The sequence below is a fragment of the Xenopus laevis genome, chromosome 4L, assembly GCF_017654675.1.
Source record: "Xenopus laevis strain J_2021 chromosome 4L, Xenopus_laevis_v10.1, whole genome shotgun sequence".
Lineage (NCBI taxonomy): Eukaryota > Metazoa > Chordata > Amphibia > Anura > Pipidae > Xenopus > Xenopus laevis.
The window spans coordinates 28803670-28829458 of NC_054377.1; the positions used below are offsets into that span (position 1 = coordinate 28803670).

The 25789-nt window shown below is 37.3% G+C and overlaps 1 protein-coding gene across 1 annotated transcript in view; it reads right to left on the bottom strand.

The window, feature by feature from the left end:
- Positions 1–225: 225 nt before the first annotated feature.
- The window catches only part of usp6nl2.L (USP6 N-terminal-like protein 2 L homeolog), a 61646-nt gene continuing 36082 nt past the window's right edge, over positions 226–25789 (bottom strand). Inside the window, exons 5-14 of the mRNA XM_018242352.2 lie at positions 25265–25345; positions 24466–24573; positions 22876–22985; positions 21787–21835; positions 17482–17602; positions 16907–17001; positions 15731–15796; positions 12985–13084; positions 10219–10371; positions 226–8709 (exon numbers count right to left, since the gene is read on the bottom strand). Of these exons, the coding sequence (XP_018097841.1) occupies positions 7241–8709; positions 10219–10371; positions 12985–13084; positions 15731–15796; positions 16907–17001; positions 17482–17602; positions 21787–21835; positions 22876–22985; positions 24466–24573; positions 25265–25345 (2352 nt within the window). The 3' untranslated portion in view covers positions 226–7240. The remainder of the gene's footprint in view (positions 8710–10218; positions 10372–12984; positions 13085–15730; positions 15797–16906; positions 17002–17481; positions 17603–21786; positions 21836–22875; positions 22986–24465; positions 24574–25264; positions 25346–25789) is intronic.

Sequence of the window (25789 nt, forward strand, 5' to 3'; positions counted from 1 at the left end):
TGACTGAAGAAAAACTTGCTTATAATAAACGAGAACTAGAAGAAAGTGCGTTAGTTAAGAAATTCTCAACTGGTGCAAAGTAGTAGCATGGCCCATACGGAGATCCAACCCATGACCTTGGTTTTATTAGCACATCTTTAGCTATCCCGGATAAAAACAACCAGAAATATATATATATATATAAAAAAAAAAAATACAAAAGCAGAAAGAAAAAATTAAATAAGATTTTGTTTAATTGTTTTAGTTTATTATGTTTTCAGTGGAAAGTGCAGCACGTATATACAGCTCATGAGCCATTGTAAAAACATATCAACCAGAAACTTATGAACATTACACATTTACAAAAAAACATTGGATTATAATACTGTCAGTATAGTTTGCAAAGTGTTGTTGAAACTGTGTATAACATGGGGTAATAGTGCAAAAGAATATATATGTATTGTCAAACTAAAAGCAAATACCATTGTTTTAACTTGTAACCTTTATAAAACGGTCATATCCTGTTACATCCACTGCCAGTTTTACAGTATAGAAAATCATGACCAAACAATATTCTGCAGGAACAATAACAGAAAAGTGAGGCAATCTATAATAATCTTCAATGATCACAACAACGTAATTAATAAGTAAAAAAAGTAAGTAATAAAAAGCTTTGAATGTTTTAAAATGAGGGCCAGAGTTATCAAAGCTCAAAAAATATTTCCCTTTGAAATGTAAATGGTTTTCCTGCACAGTGATTTTTTTTTTATCACAGTTATGAAATAACCCTTTACCAAATTCACATTTTTCTTACACTTATGGATTAACATTTTACCAAAGTAAAAATGCGATGCTTTAGTTCATTTATAAAGATTTGCTAGTTTTGAGCAGGTGAAAACCATGACTACTCCAAATTCAGTTGAGATAATCTGTCATTTTTTTGCCACTGTTTATCATAATGCAAATTTACGAGGAATTTTTGCACATTTCTTTTCAGTTTTCAAGGTTGAGGAAAAAAACAGAAAAGAATATGACAATTTTTCTTGAATGCTAGCTTATTTAAGAAATAATATTCCCCTGTGCGCTTTATTTGCGGGGAAAAAAGTTGCACGCCAGCAAGAATCACATTGTTCCACTCATTTTCAATGAGGCTGAAAACCTCACTTTTTACACTTAAGTTTTACTAAACTTTAGTAAACACTGACTATTCATACCTCCCAACTATCCTATTTTCAAAGGGACAGTCCCTCTTTTGATAGCTCAACACGCAGACCCACGTTTGTACTGGAAATTCCGATTTGCTCTGGACTGAACAGCTACAAAAAAAGATACAATGTTTCTAACTTAATTGGCTTTTGGGAGAGAGCCCAGAACAGCCACAAGGTTCAGATAAGATATTTTTGTAACAAATTTGAGATAAGGATATAAGAAATTGTAATAATTTAGATAACGGGTTCCTTGGGAGAAATTAGACTCAGCTTAAAGGGCAATTCACCTTCTTTAGCAAAACTGTAATAACTGAAAAATAACCACAGAAATATGTTCAAACTTTCATAACCTGCTACATTTTGTAAAATGAACATGGTAATTAGGGGGTGTTCCCACAAAAATGTTTTGCAGCGCAACGAGCGCCAAATTTTTTGTCCCTCCTTTTATTTCCAAAATGTTGGGAGGTATGCTATTTGAGGTTCAGAAGAATATTTTTGAATATATTCGTGTTTGCCTTCTTCTTGAATTGTGACAACAAAGACATAAATCGATCCCTTAGATGCTAGAAAAGAATGCTAAAACACGGAACAAGATTTGTTTCTTATCGATGAAATTTTTTTAAAATAAGACAGGTTTTTTTACCTTCAATAAATCTACCCTTAAAGAAAAGGGGGGAAACCATTTTTAAAAGGCCTCATGGTATATAAATGCTTTAATATGTGAGCCCTTTCTGTCCTATCCATCTACCTCCTTGCTCCAGTAAAAGAATAATGAAAAAATTAAAAAGCTCTTTCAATTCGCACCTAGTACAAATATATGCAAATCAAGTTTGTTTGTTTTTTACGTAATTATTGATGAGTTCTATTGCTTGTGTTTAGTACATTTTATTTTACACGATCACTTTTAGCCTAGCTTCATATATTTTTTTCCCTCTATATGTTTTCCTGTTTGATTCTGCCTCACCCCTTTTGTTATGACTGATTTGTCTTATACTTAATGAAGGATAGTGCAAAAACACATGACACCACTGACAGATATATAAGGAGAATAGAAAGTCTTGGTTTCTTAGTATATTTTTGCCATTCCACTCCACTTACTGCCTTGTGTTATTTCTTTGCAGACTGCCTTTGAGACCTCAAGTGTCTCTCCTTTCATACTATTAAGACACAGTTAACATAGAAAAAACTGAACTGCTGATCAATCAATGCCCACTGGGTGCACGGCTGCTGTCTCCAAGGGAATGAGATACTAGGGTTCTTATTGGACTGGCTGAGCTGTATAATCAAATAAAAATGCGACCAAGGATGACCTAAGTGCCAAGCACTGAAAGTTTTGTGATGTTTACCAGGTTTATAGACTAGAGGGAAGAAATCTGGTGTTTTAGGAAACAGGCGACACAACATAGCAGCACATGAGATCTTTAAGATAAAGTGATTTGAATTCAGGTGATTTGGTGGAAATTGACATTAATTTCGGATGACTGCTTTCCAACCTACGATTACCACAGTTCCCATTATATATTGCATCAAAATTTGTGGGTAGAGGCATTCCAGTTTGGAGTCCCATTTCACTAGTCATATATTTGCAGTTGTGTCGTGCATCATTCTGAAACAGTGACTTATAATACCAAACTTCCCTGCAACAGCACATAAATCCAAACCTCTCCTTAAGAGAAGGTTGAAGTTCCTGATGCTCTGCATTCAACCTTCCTTTATTACAAAAAAATACATTTCCTAAAAAAACAAATTTTTATGCACTGAGCCACAATAAAAAAATGTAGAAAACATTTACCTCTCCTCTATAAGGACTCTCTTAGCTCCTGATCAGTATCTCAACTTGACAGCTGCCATGTAAATACCTGTTACAACAAAATTGCTTATAGGACATGTTTAAAGGAGGCCACTTAAAGTAAAATCTACTTAAGTCTCAATAAAGTTCCAGAGGCAATTTGACTTTTGAGCAAATGAATCTGTAACCATTAAAGGTATTGTTTGTTGATTCATTAAAGAAGTTTACTAAAAGTAGGTCTAGTTTGGCAAATATCCTTATTTCTTAAGGTAAAAGAACTTATGTTTTCAGTGCACTCGGTCTGGTGAGTGTTGCTTGGAATGCAGCAACCACTGTGTAGGTCCAGACATTCAAGTAAATTGTGGTGCAATTTCAATCATCTTGACTACTTAGGCTTAGGATCATATCACATGGTCCTTTCCCAGCCATGTTGCCACCAGGAAGAACTGGGGTAGTTAAAATGCCACTGACTGGTAGAGAGACAAAGAGACACTGGGGTGTTTAAAATGCACCTATACATACATTCGGCCAATATAGAAGCAAAGACAATTACATTAGGCACAGCTACCACACTCTGGAATGCATGCACAATTCTTTTTGAGTGCTTTTTGTTGCCCTGTGGTCTAGCAGCTTGTTGGGCAGACACATTGTTTGGTATTGTTATCCCACTGGGCATCTAATAATTTTGCTACAATATGTGAACCCCTGTAAATAGCCCTCTTGATGCCATCAAAGTAACCATGAGCTGTCACTAGCTCTCCTAGATTTGTGCCCAAATTAATTTGTTGTTGAGTTTGTGGGTGAATGTTTTACTAGTTATCCATAACTTTGTTGTTCCTGCACTCACATATACCAATATTCAGTAAATGATTTAATATAGGTAGCTAATAAGCTACCTTTACAATATATAGTATAACATAAATAATTTGAACATATTACTCATAACAATAAAGTAAATGTTTCCCTAAGGAATGCTTTGTACTGATTATTTTATGTTTGTTACAATAAAATGATTTAACCATACAGCTGTAGATGCTGATGTAAATAGTTTATGTGTACAGCAATTGTTAAGTCTGGCAACATGAATGTTCTGTTATGGACCTTCAGAAGCTTATGTATGAATTTAAATGGATGGAAATGTAATTTTTTTGCTTATTCTGCTGCACCCTAATCAGATGTTGTCCCTTCAGCAGAACTAAATTGGGTATCTACATTGTGTGTGAATATCAAGGTTAAAATATACTTTGTTAGGCTAGGGCCAGATGGGAGACTTTATTGTCCTGTAGGGTTTCCTTACAGCAAGTCTGCAGGCAGTCAGGCAATTGTCATTTCAGACACTTGCTGGGAATTAATTAAGATATCTTCCAAGTCAGCAATAAACATCAACTAGTTAAGCAAAGACATTATTACTTGATGGTGTAACCAATCACTGACACCTTTAATGCAAGGGATCAACCTCCTCTGACAGCCCCCATTCCTGTAGTCACTCTGCAATTGCCCAGAGTACAAGACCTGGGCAAACATTGGTCCTTAGGACAGCAAACTTTCAGGAAAGTCAAGTAATTTATACAATAAAAGCATTAAAATACCTATTTAGCATACAATAACATAACATCTTGCTGCCATGTCACACCCAAAGCAACCAAATATCTGCAAGTTGTGTTGTATATATGTTTGTTTAAAGAACAAGGAAAGTGACGTCACTTTGGTAAGGGGGTGCAGATTTGACTTGCCTTTGGCTTACCATGGGTAGCACTACCAGTTCAGGGTAGTAGACCCCAGTCTGGGTTCATATTCCCCCACTTTCAGACAGTACAGTACAGACCTTTTCCAAAGCATTCTGAGTATGTAACTAGTCTGAAGTGGCACAGGGGAGGCCTGGGAATCTGGTGCTAGTCTGCTTTGGAGAAAACGACGCCATGACAAAAGAAATGCCTGCCTAGGATAAGCAGTAAGTGAATAAAGTAAATTGGGGCTCCTAATAAATTGGAACCTTCCAGGCTTTCCTTTTCTTTTCAGCTCAGAAAGGCTTCAAGTCCCTAATGCAGGCTAAAGAATATTGGCACTCACACATAGATTTGCTGCTTAAAGTTAGGACATAAGCCCAGGCACAGTTGCTCAACTTTTCATTGTACAGATTTACATTATTTATTAAAGGTACTTGTGTTAAAAGCCACTTCTTGCATTTGAGCCTTTTGGCACTTAGTGCCAATGCTCCCTTCCTGTTTATTTGGATATATCACACACAAATGGAGCAACCACTTCCTTTAACATACTCCATACACCTGCTTGCACTTAAAGAATACATACAGTGCCCCTTTCTTTAACAACATCACATTTTTAACACACCAACAGAGACAAAGTTCAACAAAAAGACTGATACTGCTCTAGTGCAGTTCTAAAAATCGTACCTCAGACCTCATAGATAATGCACATGAAATAATGAAATTATGAAATATACTAATACAGAAGGCTTTTTCGCTATAATTTAAATACTCAACCAACCTGGCCTCTGATTTTCAATACTATAAAAAGCTGAAGGCCACTTTCTTCAAAATGAAAGTAAGTCATAATAAATAATAAAAAACAATAAATATGGAATTAATACTCCAACAACCTGTCATCCCCTCAAAGGAAAAAAAAAAAAACCTTTGGTCTTGCCATGTTTAAAAAACAAAATAATACATATGGTATAATAAATAAGCTCCAATTCCATATCGCAGAATAGAAAGAACAATTGTCCTAGCTGATTACAATTACAGCCTGAAATAAAGTTCAATACTGTTCTGAATAATTTAGAGCGGAGTATAACAGAAATTGTAATTGTTATTGCTGGATACTGCATAGCTTTATCTTATATGGAGAGCTGTCCCCTTGTCCAGTTTAATACATGGAATTTAAACTAATGGGGCATATTGCAAATTTTTTTCACCTTCCTGATTTCCCTTATCTATAATGTTGACTTTTAAAAAAGTTTGCACTCTGGCATGCACATATAAGCATAAGCAATTTCTGCACACCTGCACACTACTTGAATACTTGCTCAGACCCACCTACAATTCTGCACACTATGAGGAATATTTATTAAGCTGTGTATTAAAATGGCACACATTGACACCTGAATCCATAACACAGACATATAAAATCCAGCATAGTTATAAAAACATGTAATGAATTATCGCATAGGTGTAGAGGAGTCTAAAATTGGGATTTTTTTTGGAAAATGCTGCTTTGACCACTGCAGTTTTTGAATTTCTTTCCTGTCTGAAGTTCTTTTGTAAAGTTACATGGATTACATAGGTCTGACACAAAGTAAAAAAAAAAAACTAAATGAATATCTGCATTCGGGTAATGTAGAATAAAATACACAGATTGATAAATATGCCGTTTTGGACTTTGTAATGTTTTTGGCAAATTTCAGTGATCCATATATTAGGATAAGCATACACAAAAAGATGGGCTCATTTGTCTAGGTTGCCAAAAGAGGAAATGTTTGCCTGATCTGGCCATCTGGGCAACAACTGGATCATAACTGAAGCCTATGCAGACCTTTTGGGAAAGAAACACATCAATGGACCTATACAGTTGTCTCCCACCTATATTTTCTAACTTGCCAGAAAATATTTGCCAATGATTTTTTGCCCATACATGGCTCAATGAGCTGCCACCTTGGTCTGGAATAGCCACGTAAACAACTAATATTAAACTGTCTCTGACCAAGCTTTAATGACTCATGTAATTGAAACAGATGAATGTATGGTGGAAAAAACATCTACTTGAAAAGCATATTGGGTAATAGATCAGTTTGCTTAATAAGAAATTTAGAAAATTGACAATGTGGCTATAAGTTATAAACGATATTCCATCAGGTATATAAGGTATAACAAAATATGAAAAGATAAAAAAAGAAAAAGTATTCACAACACATACAGGAAAAAGTAGATGCCACTGTTAGAACTTATTATAATTCTGATCAAAGTGCACAAATACTGAAATGTTTTTGAAACTTCTTACTTTGTAAAAATTGTTGTCATTTGAACAACAGAGCCATGAAAAAATGAAAAATTAAGCACTTTGTGATTATTTTATAGAATAGCGAAATGCTCCTTTAAGCTAAGATTCTGTTAACAACTGTATACCAATGCACTTGAAAATCCTTCTAGTCATAAATTCCCTTATCAGTGGTATGTATCATGCCAAATTTTTATGTCCAGCATAAAAATGGCTCACACACAGCTTAACTTAACAAACAGCATGAGATACTTCAGAATGTCACAGACTTAGGCAATTGTGCCATGGTAGCATGATGTGAATAAAAGTTGTTATCTGATTGGGCTTTAGGAATGTTCCAATGTTGAGCTACAACTTTTGGCTTAGCGGTTTGTGGAGGAGGTTGAGTTTTTTTGTACAGGTTGCATCCATTCACAACGGTGGTCAAAGTTTCGTGATCTACCTTTTCTCCTTGTTCATGTGATGCACTTTGGACAATTGAAATAAGAGGATGTTGAGGACTATCAAGCAATGGATGCGCTACTTGTCTGTTGAGAAAGTCCTGTGATGTGGCAAGAGACACTTGGATTGAAGTAAAAGTCTTGATCATTTGGCAAGGAAAAAATTGTGCTGGTATTGATGGCGAAGACATAGTTTGAGCAGTAACAGATTCCTGAAAATCAGGACTATTACTAAGCAAGGTTGGCACACTTCCCAATGGCCCTCGGTGCTGAGACATAATAGGTTTTAGCTGTGCAAGGATTTCTGTTTCTTTCCTCCTTTCCATCGACAAATCTAGCGCATTACAAATGTTAGCCTGCCTTACACCACTTTGTGACTCAATAAAAGTTGTGTCTGTTGGGCATGGTGGCCACTCTCCCTGCTCTACATCAGATGCATTCTCGTATGCAGAAGCAACAGACGGACGTCTATTACTTTCTGCTTCTGGAAGCTGAAGGGAGGCAAATCCTATTGCAACAATACAATCTTCTTTTGCAGTAGGATTATCACATTCTGGTGATAGAGGGGAATCAGTAAGGGAATCACAGGAAGAAACTTTTCTGATACTTAACATTTCACTATCACTTTGAGATGAAGACAATATATCAGCAGGACATGCTTCTAGTTGGGATTCTTCTTTAGGTGCAGTGGATTCTGCTAAATTGTTGATTTCTTCAGAAGCATATTCAGGCTTTACAACACTGTCCAACTGTGCACCATTTTGGCATTCATTTGGAGTCTCCATTACAGAAACACTTGTGTCTGATGAATAATTGACATCTTTATGTTTAACAGATATTAACGAAACCTCAACACAATCTGGTTGCAAGACATCAACCGTGCTTACTTTATTGTCATCTTCTTTCAAGTCATGGTGTTGTAGAATGTAACTAGTAACTAGTAAGGGGATTTCTGCAGAAATATGCTCTTGCTGCTTTGCACCATATTTGCAAAGATCTGTTTCCTGATGTGTTACAACATTAGTTTGTTTTGTGCTTGTCTCTCCCACAGCCATAGTGGTGGGTGCCCCATTATATTGTGAGCTGGAAGAAAGGTTTTTAATTTTATCCCCAGTGTTTGAGTTATTATCATTAATATCCATAGGACGTAGCTTGGAGATCTCTGGGGTGTTCTCACATTCAACTACTTTCTCTCCACTTGCCTCCTTAGCAGGCTTAACTGGATGGAAGTCAACAGGCATATCTTGGCCCAGAGTCTTTTTTGGGAATTCCTCAGCTTTTCCTGAAAAAATAAAATAAAATTATCAATACTATTTTAAAAAAAAAATAGATTAGGTAAATTAATTGTGATACATTCAGAATCACTGATTCTGACACGGTCAGATACATGTAAAACATGACACTCGATTGATAGAAGAGACCACTGAATGAGCCACATAATTCATTTATTTATCATTTTCAGTATTTTACATAGCACTTCTATTACTTCAAAGTATGCAACAAATACACTTTACAGAACTATGTGACATCTTTCATCACAATTTTTGGTGCAACAGTCAGTATTTGATTCTCCGCGTCACTACTGACTCTTCTTTACTAATCAATTTGACATCTTTTCAGGCATTACTTGACACTAAGGGGCATCACTTAAAAGTTCAAATCAAAAGCAAAGATCTGATTGGTTGCTATGAGCAATATCACCTGTGAGGTTTGTCCCTAATGTTAATAAATATGCCCCTAAGCTTTGACACTAGGCTGTTACTTCCACTAATAAAGTCTCCACTCACTCTATTCATCTGAAACAATTATAACCGTAATTAGTTACCTGCACACAGTCAAATATATAACACTATTTTGCGGTCATTCTACTTGACATTTCATCAATTTTAGACACTGAATAACTCCAAATGATGTTATAGATTCTGCATACATGTAGAATCCAGATTCCTCCTGGAGTGGATCAAGTTAATCACTAATCATAATTTTAGTCTTCCTAAACAAAAAAAAACACTTGGGTTTCAGTTATTACACAAGGTCACTTTTCAATTCCTTATTTTACCACCTTCCGCTAATATTGAGAGGTATGTTCTATTGTAGCGTAATTCATAATGAACATAAATCCATTTTCAGACATTTATCAAAGGTCGAATTTCAAATTCATGTGAATTTTTTTTAATTCGAAGATACTCACAATTCTACTGGGGGATTATTTAAGAAACAACTTGAATGTCTAATATTCGATCGAATAGTTCAGACTCAAAATTCGAATTGTATTCGATTCATACAAATTGAGTTTTTCTCTTGAAAAAAACTCGAATGTCAGGAAGGCTATTAACATCTCCAAATGGCTCAATGGACCTCTGCCATTGACTTGTAAATGAACTCGGCAGGTTTTTGGTGGTGAATATTCCAATTAGGACTGTTTCTGTGGTCGAGTTGTGATAAATCGCACATTCGAATTTACATTCGAATAGGGTGATTAAAATTCAAATGTGTGAATTTTGACATTGAAAATTTCTAAATTGAATGTAGTATTCGACCTTTGATGAATCTGCCCTTTAATTTTCTTGCACCTAAACTATGAAACACTATCCATTTCAACATACATTTGGGAGCCATTATGTAAAAATCCAAGAACCATGCTGGAAACATCACTTGTTGAAAGGTGCATTTCAATTGTTTTCCCATAAAATAACTTCCTTATTTTAAGTTAGACGTGGCTCATTTCATGGGTACTGTATTTCCATAATTAATTAATGTACATATTCACTAGTAATTTCCATACAGCTACCTGGAGGAGGAAGTTCAAGTTTCATCTTGCGAAGTTCAGCCATTGAAGTCTGTAATTGTTCAACCACAATATCATCATCATAGCTTAGCGATCGTGCTATCTTCTCCTGAAGAAACTCCCGCAAGTCCTCCATAGGCATCTTAAGCAAACGTTCTGCAAGCAGTCAGAAACACAGGTTTTGTGGACATACACAAATAGACACTACATTTTTCATAAAAAACAACAGAGAACTATCTGCTCAGGGTGAAGAAAAGGTTTCAGACATTTATTATACTTGTTAAACAAACTATTTTCTAATTAACTTCCCTGTTAAAAACAAAATGGGACTTCTCTGCTAATAAAAAATATAATACCTTGAATTATACTTTTACCAAAATATGATGTTGATGTAAGCTTGAACTTTTTTTTTTACCTAATTTTCTATGACAAAGAAGGTCATTGTTTAATAACACCCTTCCTCAGGTCTGTACTGACTGCCTGAAACACATGCATTGAAATTGTGATCTGCACTATGCATGTTCAGGATTCTTTGGTTAAATGAAAGATAAGCCATATATTCAATCATTATGCCTTGCTGATGAATTCCTAAACCATCTTTCCCATAGTTGTCAGCTGCTGGGGGTACAAAGGGAGCTGTAGTTAAACAGTTGTAGGCTCACATCAAACTTTGTTCCTTTATCTGCTAAAAATGTATATTTAAACACACATGCCAACATAGAATTCAAGGTAATACAGTTGATCCATACAGTGAATCAAAAAGAGTCACTTTTATGAAGTTATGTTTATTGAGTTTTACTTTTCTCCCAACCAATAACAAATTACAAATGTCATAAACTGTGATTGACTGTTACATCATGTCAAAAATTAAAGAGAATAAGGCAACAGTCAGATAACAATGTGTTGTGAATAAATGAAATAACTTCAAAATATAGAGGCCTAGTTATCAAAGGTCAAATTTAGATTTTTTTTAATTTGAATATACAATTCGACTGGGAGGTTATTTAAGAGAAAATTTGAATGGTTAATATTCGATCGAATGGTTCCAACTTGAAAATTCGAATCATATATTTGATTTGTATTCAATGTTCGTGTGAATTGAGTTTTTCTCCTGAAAAAAATCCTCAAATGTCTATTAAGGCAATTAACATCTCCAAATGGCTCAATGGGCATCTGCCATTGACTTGTAAATGAAGGGCCAAATATTCTTATTAAGACTGTTTCCATGGTCGAGATGTGATAAATCTCACATTCAAATTTACATTAGAATAGGTGGATTCAAATGTTTGACACACGAAAATTTGAATTTACTATAAAATCCTTGATCAATCTGACCCATAATCTTGCACTGACAACCATACTGCAAACCAATCAACCTAATTTCTCCACCCACTGAAGTTACAGTTGTTTCTTGGGGGGAGGAGGATTAGGGGGTCAGTGGAAGACAGGCGATAGACTATGTGCAGTTTGAAGTAGCAGAGATAGAAGGTGCTCTGTTTTCCATGAGAACTAGACGTTGTTAAACTTGTCAAAGTGGGTACATTGATATGGGTGGGGGGGGAACCATTAACCATTTTTATCACAATAGGGACCTTTGAGATGGGTCAGGAGTGGATTCATTTACCTGATTTAGCAATAGTACAGCTAGTTCTACAGAGATTAGTAGTGCCAAAAGTTGACTAATTTCCTGTGATACATGCTTCTGGAACCTTTGCATTGCTAGGCAGAGCCAGACCAGGTGGATATAATCAGTGAGTGTGTACATTTAGGGCAAATATCAGGGACAGCTGGTTTCATCTTGTGAAGTATATGAGGGGCTTTGTAGGATCAATGTAGGTACCTGAATTGAATCATTTTATCATTAGCTCTAATAAGCTCCTTATTGTGGGTTTCCAAAATATTGGTCAACATTTCCAATGTAAGCTGTGGTATATCACCTGTCAACAAGTTTTTTTTAATACAGGGTCTTTAATTTTGTTCAGCTGGGAGTAGAATTAGGAGGGTTGTTCACCTTTAAATTAACTTTTAGTTTAATGTAGTTATTGTTATTGAGAATTTACAATCGGTCTTCAATTTTTATAGTTCTTATTTAGCCTAGCAACCAGACAATGGTTTAAACAAGAGCCTGGAATATGAACAGGAGACGGCATAAGACAGACAATTAATAAAAAGTAACAATAACAATAAAATTGTAGACTTCTGCAGAAATAGTTTTTGGCTGCTGGGACCAGTAACCCCTATTAAAAAGCTGGAGAGAGGGAGAAGAGGAAGGCAAATAATTCAAAAACTATAAAAAATAAACAATTGCAAAGTTCGTAGGAATAGGGCATTCTATAAGATAGTCTATAAGATACTATGTTGATAAATCCACCCCTAAATGTTACCTGAAAGATGAACAAAATGTTTTTATGTGAACTTTCTCCCAATTACCAACACGTTGATACCAGGCCCGGATTTGCGGCAAGGCCGCATAGGTCCGGGCCTAGGGCGGCAAAAAATAGGGGCGGCATGCCGCCCAGCCGCATTATGGGGACGTTCGCGTCCCCATTCAACTACACCAGCTGCGCTGGCGTTTTTTTCGCCGGCGCGCTGGGAAGGCGGGCGCTAGGACCGCGCGGCCGCCTGGTCGGACCACGCGGCCTAGGGGCGGCCGGGGAAGAAATCCGGCCCTGGTTGATACTATAAATTAAAACTACAGTATCCATAAGTTTCCAGATTCTTCATATGCAATAACTTTCATATTTATGCTTAAATACCAATATCACATACTTTTGTGTAGTTTAAGTATGGTGTAAGCCATGGCTGGAAGAACTCGTTCGCCCTCCAGTATGTAGATATCCCAGAGCCTCAGGGTAAGGGTGAATGGTGTCTGGAAGTAAGAATGAAAGGTATTCATTAAAGGGGTGAATATGGAAGCAGAGCTGACCGGCATTTAAACGGATCCACAGGACCAATCGGAATTCAGTTAAAAAACAATTTTATTTGTAGAAAAGTTAAAAATATTTCTGCATCTCCATCTACCCTACGCGTTTCGCATGCCTAAGGGCACTTAGTCATGGGCTCTGATGACAGTCACAGGATATGAGCATTTATACACAAAACAACCAAACAGAAAATTAAGGCAAAAAACAACATTTTTACCTCTAAAGTTATTTAAGAGGTTAGATATTGCAAGTGGTATATTCAAAATCATTTAAAGATAAATAAAGAAAGGATATGGTAGAAAAAGCAGTAGAAAAGTATATAACAGTATATTAAAATACATAATAGTGTCATAGAATGCACAAGACAGGGGAATACATATAATATATGTGTATATATATATCTATATATCTATATATCTATATATATATATATATATATATATATCTCTATATATCTATATATATATATATATATATATATACACACACACACACACACATACACACTTTAAGACACTTGAGACTGAATTAGAATCATAGAGCCTCGGGGAAAGAATAAATGGTGTCTAGAAGCAGAGTTTGCTACAGTTCTTATCATCTATAGCAACTAGTTAGTAGGTGGCATTTCCTAGTCACCTGTTTAAAAGCAAACATCTTATGAGTTGTTATGGGTTATTGCACCTGGGTACAGCATAGTGCTTTTATTACATGGGAATTAGTCTTTTATACAGTATAAGAATTAATTCATTTATCATCAACATCATCATTTATTTATATAGCGCTGTCCAGATACGCAGTGCTTTACTGCAGTTATAGCAAACAGGGAATAAATAGTGGATAACAAACAAGGATTACAGAATACAATAGGGTTAGAAGGACCTAGAGTTTACAAACTAAAAGGTTAGGGTACAATTGAGACATTAATATTATATAAACATTGTCATTTTTGATACAGCAATGATTAATTAAGGTACATCGAATAAGCCTCTTTAAACAGATGGGTCTTTAAGGAGCGCTTGAAAGTTTGGAAAGAAGGAGAAAGTCTGACAGCTTGTGGCAGAGAGTTCCAGAGAAAAGCAGAAGCCCGAGAGAAGTCTTGTAGACGAGAATGGGCAGAAGTGATCAGAAGAGAAGTGAGGTGAAGATCAGAAGCAGAGCGTAGGTTTCGTGAAGGAGTGTATTTGGAGATTAGAGATGAAATATAGGGAGGGGTTTCATTATTAAGGGCCTTGAATGTGAGTGTAAGTAATTTGAATTTGATTCTAGAAGAGATTGGGAGCCAGTGAAGGGACATGGGGGGGTATGGGGGTCAAGGGAGCAGGTGGCGGGTTTTGAGCAGGCTAGAAGTTTGCTAACTTCATCTAGAGTTGCAGGGGTGCAGGAGTGCAAAGTAGATGTGAGTGGACTGCACGTTGGTCTGAGATTGTTGTCGGACGGTATGCTCAGCCTAATGAGATCGATTTTTTCATTAAAGAAATGAGCAAGGTCTTGGGCAGTAACATTAATAGGTGGAGGGGGCATAGGAGTGAGTTAAATGTGGCAAACAGCTGCTGTGGTTTGGAGGACATAGTAGATATTAGATAAGAGAAGTATCGTTCTTTGGCTAATGATAGAGCTCGGTTATAGCAGGAGAGCATGAATTTGAAGTGGATGAAGTCAGGATCAGTTTGTGATCGTCAGCTGATCGCTCAGCTGATCTACTACATCTTCTGAGGTACCGTGTTACACTAGTGTGCCAGGGTTGGGGTTTAGCTGGCCGGCTGTGACGGGTGGTAGAAGGTGCAAGGGAGTCAAGTGCTGTTGAAAGGGCATCGTTGTAGAGAGAAGCTGCCATATTGGGACAGGAGAATATTTATGAATATACAACTTCAGGATTGGACTGATACTAAGAACTCAACCACAAGAAATTCTGGAATGACTCTCTGCCTGAAGAGTATGAAAGGGAATGAGAGCCCTAAAAGGCAGCTGTTGCAATGGCAAAAAATGGCTGAATTTTGTTTATCTTACACAGACACAAAGGACCTTGGACTTTTCTCACTCATGTAGCTAGCATAAAATATGCTCTGAATTAGCGGATACTTGTCCAAATAAAAAGATACAGGAGAAAATTATGGACATTAAGTATATTTCATGATGGTAATGCCTCCACCTACACAATCAAAGCAGACAATGCTACATATGATAGACCTCAGCAACTCTTGCACAGAGGACAAAAGGTCTGCTGTCAATGCTCCATGTGAATCAGACAGTGGGCTTTTCATTCAATAACATTACGAGCAGTGACAGTGAGAACAAGGGTGTTTTAACAGCTGCTGTTTTCGACACATGGCATCAGCAGTCAAAACAACTTATTTGCCATTAGCCTAAACCTTCAATGTATATGAAAACACTCCAGTGTACTGACACAAATGGAAATTATAACATATTCTAAATCAGAGTAGATTTTGTTTTCTAAATTTATTTTTCTCAGCACAAATACACACATGTTTTCAATGATATTCTCACGTTTAGGGAAAGAGTATTTTTTTGTTCTTCAGAAGAACCATCAGCATGACTTAAGCACTGGTAATATGTGTATTGTGAGTTCTCACCCGGTCCAGGAAACACTGCAGAAACCATTTTGTTGTATAAATTCCAGTAGACATGTCTTCTTTGTCCTGAAATATAAAATGATAGTTTGCTGGCATACTTTGAGATGAACTACAAGCTAACTCACATATTACTATGAAATGTGTCACTGGGCAAACCAAGACTCTATAGCTTTCTTTTTACTACAACTACCAGCATGATTCAACAAAAAACTTTACTGAATGATCAGGAACCTCAATAATTTTGTTCTTTAAAATTTCTATTCCTGGTTCTAAAGTATGGGCTTACTGTCATACACCAGACTCTATTAAACTACTGTCTATAGATGAAAAGATGGTCAATATAATGGTCACTGTCCTAGTTACTTAAACAGTCTTCAATACAATCTAAGTACATTACCCTCTACCTACACTTAATGTCTTGAACATTAAAGGGATTCTACCATGATTTTTAAGATATCGTTTTATTACTAACTTACACTGTGCACATTTAAAAAAATCTGTTTGCTCTTTTGAAAAATTGATTTCAAAGCAGAATTCTGCTGGAGGAGCGCTATTAACTGAATAGTTTTGTAAAAATCATGTTTTCCCATGGCAGAATCACAGTAAGATCGTGCATATACAAACATTAAGTTTGTATCACCTGTAAATTAACTTTTAGTATGATTACGAGACAATCTGCAATTGTTTTCCTTTTTTTTTTTAATTTGTACTTTTTCAGTTATTTAGTTTTTTGTTCAGCATCTCTGTAACTTCAGAAGCTATCTGCTTGCTAGGGTCTTGCTTACGTTAGTAACCAGGCAGTGGTTTGAATGAGAGACTGAAAAAAATTATAATAAAATTGTAAGCTCACAGAGCAAAAGTTTTTTTTTTTATTTGTTGGGGTTAGTGAACCCCATTTAAAAGATCTGGAAGTGGAAGACAAATAATTAAAAAAAAACTATAAAAAAATCAATAAAGGAAACCAATTGCAAAGTTGCTATAAATATGACATTCTACATTAAGGTTAATGTGAACCACCTCTTTAATCATTTTATCACAATGCAAAAGACAATGGCATTTACTGCATAGACAACAAAACTTGGTAACCAGTTAGCAATACATCTAAGCTAGTTCAGGTCTGCATCTATACTCCTATACTTTAAAAACATGTACTAGTGGGGAGAAACTCATTTATACCATGTGTTTTTTTAGTTTAGGGAACACTTTGCTGAGAATCTGCTCGTGGTGACTCTGAAACCTCTGGAGCTTTGGAAAACCAGGTATAAAAAAGCCTGCAGAGAGAAAGAGAAAGAACAAAATGCACATAATAGACACATTTTTTAGCAAGGAAGGGATATTTAAAATTACACAGATGTTTGCAACATATATACTAAGGAAGAGACCCATAGTTAGCTTAATGCCACAACCATGAGATATAGAATCTGGTCCGTATATAAGCACCAGTGGTCTTGCATCACAGATCAAGGGGACCAGAGAAGCCCAGAAGATGTTAATAATAAGAACATCAATTTTATACTTATATACTTTATACTTGGTTCTGATAAATTACCATTTATGAAAAAGAAGGCACAAATATTCCAACAGATGGAACTGTGTTTTAAAATGGTTCAAAATGTAAACCAAATACATATACAGAATGCTGCCACAGCAGTTGCATTCAATTCTTCCTGAGCATAGAACTATTTGCAGCAGGTGTTGGTATGTTTAGAGTTCATTAACTCATTGTATATTGTATAAGCCTTTTTTCTCACCGTGCATTGCATGTCTTTGGTTGGTGAGCAGCTGTGCCAAAGCCCAAAAGGCATCCTCCTCATTCAGATACATGAGCAGTACAGCTGCAATCTGACTCATCCCCTGGCAGTAACTGACCTCCTGTGGAGCACAGCAACACACTAGTAAAAATGAGGCTAATGAATTGTAGAAATGTAGTATGCCAGGAATGTAGTTCATTCAGGCACACAGTGATAAAAACAGTATCAATTTACTAATATGACTCGTTTCCCCAATGCATGTGTGTGCGCGCTAACGTGCGCATGCATGCACGCAACATGTTGTCAAACGGGGCAGTGACAAAGGGAGGGTCGGAGTAGGAAGAGAGCGTCAGTGGGGGAGGGGAACCAGCAGAGGGGAGGGCAGCAAAGGGGAGCAACTACGAACTAGGGGTAGGCAGAACAGTTATCTGCACAGCACCCCCTATTGTTGTGCCCTTGGCAGGTGCCTCTTCTACCTACCCCTAGTTCCGGCCCTGCTGGTAAGGCTCCATTTAGAATAAGCAGTTTTGGTCTCCAGGGCCATTATTGAATTAGAGAGTGTCCATAGAAGGTATGAGGAAAGACTGACCAATTTGGGGTTGTTCACATGGGAGAAGAGGGGCTTAAGGGGTGAAATGATAACTATGTATAAATATATATGGGGATCGTACAATAACCTCTCTAGTGCTTTATTTACCAGTAGGTTCTTACTAGCTGATACATTAGATAAGCTTTAAGAAAGATTAAAGATAGCTCATAGAACAAGTTGATCCAGGAACTAGTCTGATTTTGGAGTCAGGAAGGAACTTTTTCCCCCTCTGAGGCAAATTCGAGAGGCTTCGAATGTTTTTTTTGTTTTTTGTTTTTGCCTTCCTCTGCATCAACTAGCAGGTTAGGCAGTTTATATAGAGACTTGAAAGGTTGAACTTGATGGGAGTGTGTCTTTTTTTCAACCTATGTTACTAAGGTGGAAACTATGTTCATATCCAAATATCATTTTCAAATACATTTTCCTGGACTGTGGGGAGGCAGTCACTTGTGAGCTAACATTTAAATTAAACCCGAAACTCAGTTTTCCCTTTTCATGGGTGGAGGTCAGCCACAGCATTTATTAAAACCATATTTCCCAAAAACAGATAACCCTGTCCATCTGTGGTAACCTGGGCTTGGTCCTTACCAAGCCCAGGTTACCACAGATGGCAGCCACCGCAGCCGCGGTGGGCATGTAAAGGGAAAAACCTACTGGCCATACCCAAATGGCAAGGACCAAAAACAATTACCTGCCAACAGCTGTGACAATAATAATATTTGTTATATTACACATTCTTAACAATATGGAAACCAGTCCATTGAAACTTTATTAACAAATAAGTGTAACAATTTAAGTGTAACAGTGGAACGGGTGGGGGGTGGAATGATGCCGCCATTAGGGGTACCAGACATGCTGCCAGCCTGCACAGTGCTCCAGGTGCCTGTGATGTCGCAAGAGGAGGAGAAGCAGCTTTCCCTTTTTATAACTGCCCTCCCTTAGTGCCTTCAACCAATCCTTCCAACCCATGTAGCCAGTCTCATGGTTCCCTCTGCTCCTAGCACCCCTCCACACACAGTCCCGGGAACCCTTCATTACCCACTTTGGTGCCTTGCAGGCTGATATCATAACTTAACACTTTAAAGGGAGTCTGCATCATTCAGTACACTGTAAGACGTAACCAATCCCATCTTGTGGGTGAACAGTCAGAGGCTCAGCAGACCTGCCTCTGAGAACTGTGGAAACTCTAGTATCTTTCCTTGTGTGAGGGAAAAGCTGAGATTTGTCTTATAAACACATACATAACATACAAACCCATAAAGAGTTCTTTTGGCATAATAAAGTCAAGGGGCTAGTTCCCATTGAAATAACCTTGTATGCCGGAAATTCTCTGCTGTCTAAGGATATGCTCATCGCCATAAATAATATAAATTAAATTATTTACCTTTATAAACTATAAGGCTTGTGTTCAAATTCAAGTGCAAATGAGTGCAACACTGAGTGCATCTGGGCTCTGTTCATAAAGATGTAATGCACTGGTTCAGCCTTTTCTGATGAACTCTTCAAAAGTGTTGTGCCTACTCATGCACTTTGTAAATTGCCTAATAATGCAATATTTGCCAAAATGCACTGGAAGCGGTGTTGAACTGGTGTGTCTGGGGCCCAACGGGGGCTGCCACCTCAAGGCCCCACCACTCCACCTGTGGACCCCACCACCTCCATTGCAATCCCTTCCAAAACAAGCCATTGTCCCACCAGTGCAGTCTCAAACTGTCTGTAAGTGATGCTAGACACAGACACAACAAAAAAACTTGCGACCAATTTACCAAAGTGAATGCTATTTCGCAGGCATCTGATGCCAGCTAAGATGCTTTAGTAATAATAATTAAGTAATATATTGCTTAATAACATATAGTCACTAAAAAATATCCATTGTGATTTTAGCCACAAATAAAATAAAAATAAATAGTGTCAGATCTTATCCATCTGCCCTTTATAAAATTGCTTAAATATAGTTTAAAGGACCAGTAACATCAAAAAAAAATGTTTAAAAATTCGTTAGTGCACAACGAAAAATAAACACCAAGACAAATAAATCTTTTAAAAAGCAAAGCCTTTATTAAGAAATAACTTACAGAAAATCCACTTCCTGTCCTCTTCAGAAACGGCGAAAAGGCGACCATCCACACTGCAGCAATCGATTTCTCCTTCCTGGATATTCACTGACAGGCATCTTCCTCCTCCCGGCGTCCAGCAACAGCTGTGTCTCTCCTTCCCCATGGATCGACTTCGCTCTCCTCACCAGCAGCTGCGGGGCACAGAGTGGGTAGTGATTTAGGAGTCGGTGTGAGCGGAGGCAGGGACGGAGCTCTAAGAAGCAGACAGTGCAGTGTAAAATACTTGTCTGTGTGTGAAATCCTTCCCATCGCTTCATACAATGCAGAGCACGGGAGAACGGCAAACTAGCGTGTGTATTTGATTGTCTGCTTCTTTTGCCCCCTGCAGACCTGGGCTTCTAGGACAATTAGTCGCATTGAGGGTCCCCGCAGAGAGAAATACAAAACCGGCTGCCAAAGTCCCCAGACTGAGCTAAGTTGCCTGCTCGTTGCTGTCAGTGAAAGATACGTGGAGCTGCTGGGATGGGAGCAATACCGGCAAAGAACAGTATGTGTAAAGAGCTCCGTCCCCTGCCTCCGCTCACACCGGCTCCTACATTACTACCTCAAATGCTGAATCCCATTTGACACTGAGAATTAACTCCTAGGAGCCAAGCTTTAACCCGCTTCCCCTTGGCTGTAGCTCCCACTTACCTGCGCTCCTCATTGTGCAGCGCGCCGACCCCGCCGGGAACGTTCTGCCCGGGCTGTTCCTGTAGCCGCTGCCGGCGACCCCACTAAGCAGAACTGCACCAAGGCTGAACAGAGGGACTCGGAGCTGCACAATGAGGAGCGCAGGTAAGTGGGAGCTACAGCCAAGGGGAAGCAGGTTAAAGCTTGGCTCCTAGGAGTTAATTCTCAGTGTCAAATGGGATTCAGCGTTTGAGGTAGTAATGTAGGAGCCGGTGTGAGTGCTTCTTAGAGCTCCGTCCCTGCCTCCGCTCACACCGACTCCTAAATCACTACCCACTCTGTGCCCCGCAGCTGCTGGTGAGGAGAGCGAAGGAGGGAAGTCGATCCATGGGGAAGGAGAGACACAGCTGTTGCTGGACGCCGGGAGGAGGAAGATGCCTGTCAGTGAATATCCAGGAAGGAGAAATCGATTGCTGCAGTGTGGATGGTCGCATTTTCGCCGTTTCTGAAGAGGACAGGAAGTGGATTTTCTGTAAGTTATTTCTTAATAAAGGCTTTGCTTTTTAAAAGATTTATTTGTCTTGGTGTTTATTTTTCGTTGTGCACTAACGAATTTTTAAACATTTTTTTTTGATGTTACTGGTCCTTTAAGCTCATCAACAAACAAAATAATTGCTATGTAATGCTGCTGCCATTAGAAGCAAAATATATTTTGTTTTCAAAATTTTATGTAATGGGGTCCAAGGCAGTTCTGACATCAATGTTAATGAAGAAGTACATATTTTTCCTGTTACTAGAAACCAAATAACACATTGTGGGCAAAATATAAATCAAAATTGCCAGGCAAAAAGTAAAAGACATGCCAAGTAACAGCCTCTAAGTATGGTTACAATGGAATTTGTTATGGGTTGGTACATATTTACATTATTTAGGAATTTCTTTACACTTTTGTTGAATATAACAAAATAATGCTGCAAGTCAACTTACCGTGTTGTAAACAGAATAGGCAGACAGCACATCAAACAGCGCCCTCTGTCTGTGAAGTGCAATTAAAGCCTTTGATTATTTAAAGTAGTAACACATTCTAATACAACCATTCATTTAAATTCACTATAAAAATTAGTCAGGACTCCTTTTGGAGATTTATCTGAATCTTGGAATTTTTTGTTTCATCGAAAAAATTAAGACAAACAAGGAAGTCATTTTTGTACCTACATTGGATGAGGTATCTGACATATTATGTGCCATCAAGGCACCCAAAAAAAAATGGAAATGTGTAGACTCCAAAACTCTAGTTATATATTTTGCATGTATTTATTATGCAGTAAAGTTCAAACATTGCTGCACATTAAGCACAATGAAAAGAAAATGGTGTGCATTCTGCAATGAAGCCTTTCGCTCTGAAACTCTAACTCTCCTCACAAGAGAGGGCAGTATACACTGCAGTGGAAACAATTGCTGCTAAGGGTTTGAAAATAAGAAAATCCATCATAACAGATAGTTGGCAACATCATAACAGATAGTTGGACCTTATACAGAGCAGATGTTTCTTCATACAAGCATTTCTCCTGAGACACCAGTGGTGCTACGTTACATATTTTAGAAGACAATGGAAGCCGGATTTATGTACAAAGAACAGCCTTCATTCATATCATCTTTGTTCTATGAAATTCACTTCCAAAATGTATCCCTTTCCTATTTTCATACATATGGGGTACAGTCTGTTTATGGGCTACACTAAGCAAGCTCAAGCCATATAAGGATGATTCCCTTTGTTTAACAAGGTTAACAACTTTGTATACCCTCCAGCAGATGATCATATCCCTGATTTACACCAGGGATCTTTGGACAACAAGATTTTCCAGTCTCCCCAATCAGTAGATGAAAAACCCTGATCAGATATCAATCCAGGAGGACATAACTTTTTACCTATACATAGGTAATTAGGCTACCAACTTAGTTAAAGGTGTAGATTCAGCAATATATATATATTCTTGTGTGTCGCCAGCTTAATTTGTCAAACCTGAGATTGTCTCTCATAGTACGACAATGCATTGGAAAGTAACCATCACTTACTTGACTCCGTAGCGCTCTCGAAACATAATGTGATTGCGAAACGTCCGGTTTATATCCAAATCAATTTGTTTAATCTCTGTCGAATAAGTCTTCGCCAGATCCTTAATTTTCTGCAGAGAATGATCAATATTTTTTAAGAAGTCCAAAACATTAACACATGTGCTACACAGGCAGAAGTGCAATATATATATCTTGGAAAAATTCTGCACAGTTAATGCACCAAAGCCCGATGGAGGATGCCTTAAAGAACTCTGAGCTGGAACATTTTTTGGAAAAGAGAAGTGCCAGCCCAGTGTAGCAGGTAAGTGATTACAATTATTGGGACCAACTTGGCACCCCCAGTGATCTTATCTTTCCTTCTCCTCTAATGAGCACCTGTCAACCCCAAACTGTTTCCCCCACCAGAGGTGTGAGCTAATAGAGCCCGAACTCTGAAAACAATAGTTTTTGTTTGTTTTGTTTTTTTAAATGCTGCTCACAATGGGAGGAAACACATGGAGTGGGTGGCCACATTGAGGCACTGAGAATCGTGCCACAACTTTCACTTGTTATGTGCATGTGTGTAACGTTACATGCATGCACAATGTGAGTGTGTTGGGAGAAGTGCAGGCTCTATTAGTTTGCCTCTCTGTTGGGGTGAAAGGGACACTTTAATTATATACTGTACACTACAGTATAAAACAAGGTCAGCACACTCAATCATTACGGTCAATAAACAACTAAGAAAAAGGCTTAGGGGGCACACTTAGTGATCCTAATGATTTGACTATAGGAATGACTGAGCCAATCAGTGCAACCTAGCCATTAACTTATAGCTACAGACTGCAAAACATCCAACCATTGGGCACTGGATGGTCCTAACAAATCTCCATATATAACAAATCTCACAGCAAGATAAACTAATAACATGGTTAACATGTAAAGGCATACTTTGACATCACTGGGGTTATGCAAAGACCCAGTAATGAAAAAAAGCAGACATTGGAAAGCCTGACAGACCTCCCTAATTTTGTTTCATAGGAAAGTAATATAATACAGTATAATACAAAGGGAAGGCTTTTATTTTTTTGGCCCATAAGCATACACTTTAACTGCTTTAATAGAAGAATACAATATAAAGAGAGTGGGGCAATAACAACAAAAATTACAATGTATAGATATCTCAATAGAGAAATGGAAGCATTAATTACTTACAGTGACATGACAACAGCCAGGTGCTTAGGTCCGTGTACAAAAATATTTTTTTTTCTAATTCGATCTACACTCTATAAATTGTATTTTTCTCATACTACAACCTTCTTAGTTACCTTTTTTTTTTTTTTCTAAAGTTTTTATTTATCATTTTTAATACAGGCAATCAAAGCACAAAAAGAAAGAAGAAAGATAGAAAGGAAAGAAAGGAAAATATAAGATATATAATTGCACAGTTATACATGACACATGCATTGATATATGTTTCACAATATAGTTAAGTGAAAGTCAGTGTTCAGACACCACCTCTAAAAACCAGGAAAACATTAGGGTACCTGCTGTCTTAGTTACCCTTTTGATAAGACATACACTTTATGTTCCCGCTCTAACATAACATACCTCATATTTGCCATCGTTCTTCAACTTCATTTCTTCAACGTCCAAAAGCAGAGACCAGACCTGACCTCTCACTTGTAGCGGGATACCTTTATACACTCTTCGGTACATCTATAAAAACATTTGTGCAATTGTATAAACTTATACAATCTACTATAACAAGGGTTCACTTAAAGGGGGTAGACATTCTAAAACTAAAATTTGCAACTGTTCTTCATTTTTTATTATATTTGAATTATTTAAATAATTCAATTCAATGAATCAATGAATCAATCAATTTCAGAATTTATCTTGTTGTGACAGTCCAATTTACCCTAGCAACTAGGCCGGACACAATGGAAGATGAATAGGAGAGGTCTGAATAGAAAGATAAGCAATTATAATGACAAATTAATAATAACAACAACTTTTTTTTTTTTTTTTGATGCTGGGGTTTAAGACTATTGGGTTTACACAGACAGCATTTTAAACTGTAAGCTAAAAAAAGGCAGAAGACTAATTAATTGAATAACAATAAGGAATAAAAAAGGAAGATCAACTTAAAATTATTAAGACAGTACATTCTATGCCATGCTAAAGGGTAACTTAATTGTAACTAGCACTAGCAGAACACATATGAAAGAACAGGCAGTAGTTATATACCATCAACATAAGCTAAGGATTTGGTGCATAAAGTTATTGCAATATACAACTGTGCAGAAAAAGGTAGCAATTAAGTATATCCTGTAAAGCAAAACTGACCTTAATGAGAAGCAGGAGCCTCTGGGTTCTAAGATTTTTTATTTCAAATTACTTTTCATACCTTTTCACTGTTCCTATATTTGCTCCATTTTTTGAGCATCTTAAGCCATTTATCAACACGTTCAATCTCCTGTAGTTTTTGCTGCAGATTAGAGAAAAATAAGAGCTCATCATCACAGAAATCATGGCATGAAGAGCTGATGTGACCTGAATGCTGTATAGTTTTTTTTGCTCTTTTTTGAATATAAAGGTTTTTGTTAACCATGGGCAACATAACTGCATTGCAGCTGTAGGTGTCTGATCCATTAGTGAATTATTATCAAAACAGCATTGACAGCAACACAATGTGCTAACAAACAAAAAGCACACAATGAAATTATTTTAAGCAGTCGGAAGTAAGGGCAAAAATATATTTGTGGAACTTTCCTTGTCATTTAATTAAACATTTTTGATGATTTTAAATATATCTGTCAATGTAATTTCTGTTAAGAACAGCATCTGACCATCTGTTTATATTCTCTGCACTACTGGCTCTGGCACCTAAAATAATCAGGCAGAAGTCAGCTCATAGACCTGAGAGACAACT